Source organism: Sceloporus undulatus, chromosome 2 (genome assembly GCF_019175285.1).
Source record: "Sceloporus undulatus isolate JIND9_A2432 ecotype Alabama chromosome 2, SceUnd_v1.1, whole genome shotgun sequence".
Taxonomy (NCBI): domain Eukaryota; kingdom Metazoa; phylum Chordata; class Lepidosauria; order Squamata; family Phrynosomatidae; genus Sceloporus; species Sceloporus undulatus.
The window spans coordinates 288,238,623-288,243,680 of NC_056523.1; the positions used below are offsets into that span (position 1 = coordinate 288,238,623).

General features: G+C 39.2%; 1 protein-coding gene across 1 annotated transcript in view; it reads right to left on the reverse strand.

Moving 5' to 3' along the window:
* Positions 1-479: 479 nt before the first annotated feature.
* ZNF366 (zinc finger protein 366) overlaps positions 480-5,058 on the reverse strand; it is a 42,642-nt gene continuing 38,063 nt past the window's right edge. Inside the window, exons 5-6 of the mRNA XM_042452497.1 lie at positions 4,467-4,641; positions 480-2,486 (exon numbers count right to left, since the gene is read on the reverse strand). Coding sequence (XP_042308431.1) covers positions 1,942-2,486; positions 4,467-4,641 — 720 coding nt within the window. The 3' untranslated portion in view covers positions 480-1,941. The remainder of the gene's footprint in view (positions 2,487-4,466; positions 4,642-5,058) is intronic.

A 5,058-nucleotide genomic window follows, 5' to 3' on the forward strand; every position in this document is an offset into this window, starting at 1 on the left:
CTACTGCAAGATATTAGTGCAGCAACCAACACGCCAGACTGTTTCTGCATATGTGTATTTGACAACAGTTCTGCACAGTTCTCTTCTACTCTTGGCAGATAAGCACCAGCGAATGGTCCTAAGTCAAGTAATAATTCTGGCTGTCTCTACTCTGCTACTGCATAATTGTTTTGTACCAACTTGGCTCCTGCCATAGAATCCTGGGAAATATAATTGGGGAAAGGTCTTGAGAATTTCATGTTACTGACTCTTAAGACTTTTTCACACGGAGGAGGCAAGCATCATTAAATCATAATTAAATTGTGCTAATAGCACGATCAGGGGGAAGATTATCACACGCTTCTCCCATTCGTGTCCCGTGTGTAAACAGTAATGGATGCATCAAGGGGTAATAACAGGAGTTTCTGTTATTACCCAATGATGTGCCCATTACTGTTTATGCACAGGACATGAATGGGAGAAGCATGCAGAGGTGATAATCTTTCCCCTGATCACACTATTAGCATGATTTAATCACGATTTAATGATGCTTGCCTCCTGTGTGAAAAAATCCTTAGATCCAAGCCTAACATCAGCACCAGGCTCCTGCCAGGGCCTGGGGGAGCCCAATAATGCAAATATTTCCCTGGGCAATTGGTCAATAAGTGAATTTTCTTCTATTTTTCTTCTATTTCTTTTATCTTACTTTTAAAATCATCTTGGCAGTTGTAGAGGAATCTTTTTTAAATGTCATATTACGTTATTAGGAGATTGCTTCACTCTCAAGACATGTATGGCATGATACTGTGCATTGTCAGGTAACACAGAATTGTCATTATTACCATGATAACAATATAGATTTCATCTCAGAGTGGCCCAAAAGAAAGCTAAGAACCTCTGCTGTAGGGCAATACTTCCTCAAGCAGTGAAAGCAATTCCAGGATGCTTAAAATGACAATTTGCTAGCCCAGCCATTGATGTCAGATAAGACTACTGCTGGAAGCCCACTAATATAGGAATGGACCAACCTGAGTCCACTTTCCTGGGACTCTTTTTGATGCTGACAATCTGCCTAGAACCCAACCCACCCATAGTTCATAGAATTATAATAATATGATCCCACTTTGACTGTCATTGCTATATCCTGTGGAATCCTGGGGTTTTAGTTTGCAGGTCTTGCAAAAAAAGCTCTCTGACAGAGAATTCTAAATATACATCATTAAACTGCAAATTCCAGGATTCCATAGAATGAAACTGTCGCATTTAAAGTGTAACCATAATGCTATAATTATATCATATGAAAGAGCTCATAGAATGACAGATACATCCAAGAAAGTCTGCAATTAAACTATGACAACAGATTCCATATGGCTGGTAATATAGAGCATCAGGAAACTTGCCCTGGTTTCTTACATGATTGGATGTTAGGGTCAGAGTCATGGTCTGTTCTACATATCTAACAGGGGGGAAAATTCTTCTAAGGGAATGCATTGTAGTATCCCAGGAGGTAAGTCAGGGCAGCCATCTTTGATTGCTCTCTTGTGTACCAAGCTTCCTCCCTGTAAACAAAAACAAAACAAACTTAACGTATCTTAGTGAAATGTTCCAAAGACATTTTAGATGGAAATAATTTAAAAACGGACACATCTTATATACTCTGCTCAACCTGTTGCCTAAGGATTCTTCCATGTCATCCAGCTACACTGAGAGACAAGCTAGAATGCTAGGACAGAATACTGGGGACAGCTTTATAGATGGGGTTAAAATCTATGGCATTGTTATATAAAGACAGAGAAGATTAACAGTTGAATGATAAGTGAAAATGGTCTTAAATCATATGTACAGTACTAATTTGTGCTTGTTCTCTTCTTATCATTTGCCAGTCCTGGTTGATTCCAGTTCATGTTAATGAAACCTATGGATTAACCTCTCTTTCCCAAGAGTAAGTTAATATGTGTTCATTTAGATACCAAGAAAAACAGATTGTTTTTCCATTTTTCTTTCCAGTAGTTCCTTTAAACTCTTGTTTCTGTGTTGAAAATATAGGTAGTCAGAGAGAGATTGAGTAAGTCTATGATTTTCAAAGTGGCTGAAGGTCAGGCATTCTTCACTGTTGTTCATAAAGTTCTTTTCTGTCCAGCTTTCTTTCCCTTTGCTTTCCTTCTTCTCCTCATGTTCTCTCCTCTCCTCTTTCCCATTGTTCACCCTGTCCTCTTTCCCATTGTTGTAGGCCTCTCTGAAGTCTTTCATGTGATGTTGTGATTGGCTTGGAAGCTCTTGAATTAAATACGGTTTGTTGCTGTGGTACATGCCAGGGCTGTACGGTTCTGCTCCATAGCAGTTGTCTTCCTCTTCCTCATGACACAAGCTTTCCTTGGCACTTTCACCATCAGAGTGAAAAGAAAATCCCTTCTCTTGGCTTTTTTGAGAAAGGTCAAAAGGTTCTTCCTGTTCCAAGGCTCTTGACACATCTGTCTGTGATGTTCTCATTCGTTCCCTTCCAAGTCCTATAAGTATTTTTTTAAAAGAAAATGAAAAACACACACACAGAAAGAGAGATAAATTTCTTAACAGAAACAGTCACATTTCCACATCCATTTTGCAGTTAAAATAATTCTGATTTATAATTTCAGACATAATATTTTAGCTATTTTTTTACCTTTTTTTTTAATTAATGGGGGAAAGTAAAGAGTTCTCCTGTTGGCTCATTAGACTTCCCCAGCACAGTGAAAACAACATTAGTTCCAGCAGTATTTAGGATTGCATTACCCTGCCTTGAAAAAATTTATGTAAGATCCAATGAATAGCAGAAAATACTGATAACCATGTTGCGCGCATATATATATGAGAGAGAGACAGCCACCATGCTGTAGTGGTTTGAGCGTATGACTACAATTCTGGAGACCAAGGTTCAAATCCCAGCTTAGCCATGTAAACCCACTGGGTGACCTTGGGCAGGTCACACTCCCTCAGCCTCAGGGGATGGCAATGAATATCCTTTTTCTCTATACAGGTAGAGAGGTGTTCAAACAAATAAACATAGAATATTTTAACAAATTAAGATAGAATATTTTAAATCCAATGTAGATCATTCCATTTTATGCATCAAATCACATTCAGGAATTATGACTTTATAGATGCAACAATTTATGGAGCCAGTGTAATATAAGAGATCATGTTCTACTCTGATTATCAGTTGCAAGTCTCATAGTAAAAAGTATCAAGTGTACTACCAAACATTGGCATCATGCCTATAGCAGTCTTGAACCAATGGTTTTAGATATAACAGACTATATTTGTCATATGCAGTGATTTTTAATAATACCTATCAGTTCTTTAAGAATCACAAGAACATCAGAAAGGCAAGAACAGATCATGTGACAAAACCCACTTGCACTTCATGTACATTTGTGGTTGTTGTCCCACATCTCAGAGTGGTGAATGATCTCTGGGTGTGAATCAAAAGGAACTTTTCCAAATGACAATACTGTTTTAGAGATAGGTTCCAGCTTTGGATAGCTTCTTTGAAGACTAAAGACTAAAATACAGAGCAGATTCAGCACCACACTGATGCAGAAGCAGGCAGCTGCCTTTGGCCAATAACATTTCTTTCATCTGTGCATCCCCACAATTTGTGACTTTGCTACCATTCCTACTTGGCAAGGTCTGAGGTCATTAGGTGGGGGGTCTGAGGCGGAGGAGCAAATTGTGCCCACCATGCTGCATCTATCCAAATCCAGTGTTGTTATTATTATTATCATTATTTTACAACTAGGGAAAGGACTGACCTTTTCTTCCTCCTCTCCCTTAAGGTAAAATAATAAAATGACAGTGAATAGCAGAATTTTCTGACACCATAAACCAGTTGCCTGAAATGGCTGCCTCACTCTGACTAATGATAAGGATGATTATGTTTGTAGGGTGCCAGACTTGGTGCACACACTGCCTTCCAAATGGTAGAATTCAAAGTCATAACTGTGTTAGTTTGGAAAATCAGTAGGCAAAGGGATCTTGTAGCACCTTTGACACTGATCATGCATCCGTACTACAGAAATAATCCACTTTGGCACCACTTTAATTACAATGGCTCCATGCTATGGAATTCTGGGAGTTGTAGCTTGTTCTGGCACCAGAACTTTGCTTTGCTTTAGTGCCAGAACAAATTACAGCTCCCAGAATCCTATAGCATGGAACCATGGCAGTAAAAGTGGTACCAAACTGGATTATTTCAGCAGTGCAGATGCAGCCTGAAAGAGAGATGCTGGTAGCATAAGCTTTTGTAAACTTGAGTCTACTTCCTCCGATAGCATTTTTCATGGAATGCATTTAAGGAAGTTGACTTAAGGCTACAAAAACTTGTGCTACCAGTTTCTCTCTTTCAGTTAGTCTCAAAGGTGCTACAAAATCCCTCTGCATATTGCCTTTCAAATGTTATACTTGGTATTATTAAATCTAAGGTAAAATCAGCTTGGTTGATGGTCATTTACCTTGAGAACGAAATCCTCTTTCCATGACTCCATGTTTGACTTTCATGTGTCTGGTGAGGTTCCCCTTCAAGGTGAATTTGCTGGGACAGTAGAGGCATTTAAATGGCTTGCTGTCTGAATGCAAGTGCATGTGCCCCATTAAATTATGCATTCGATTAAATTCTTTTCCGCACAGCTGTCAAAAGAGCAATGACAATCACAGTGATTTATTCTGCAGATACACTTTCCAAAAGACATCATTGTGTTTTCTTGAGCCAAGAGGCTTCTGCGGCTGAAACAGTTTGGCAACTTAACATTGTGTCTATGAGAGAAATCTGAACACCTTCAACCATGTGTATAAGCCCATCAGAAATACCCTTCTTTAAAGCTGGGTCTCTTGTGAATTAATAAACCTAAGCCTGTTACAGACTGCCAAAATAAAGCTGCTTCGGGTCTCTTTGGAGGTATGCTATTTAAATGATGCATGGGTCCTAAGAGTCCGGAGGTCGCGCCAAAGCCACACTCTCTTCCTAAGCACTGGAGTCCAGCTTTTGGTGCAGCTTCCAGATTCTTAGGATGCATGCATCATTTAAATAGCATACCTCCAAAGAGA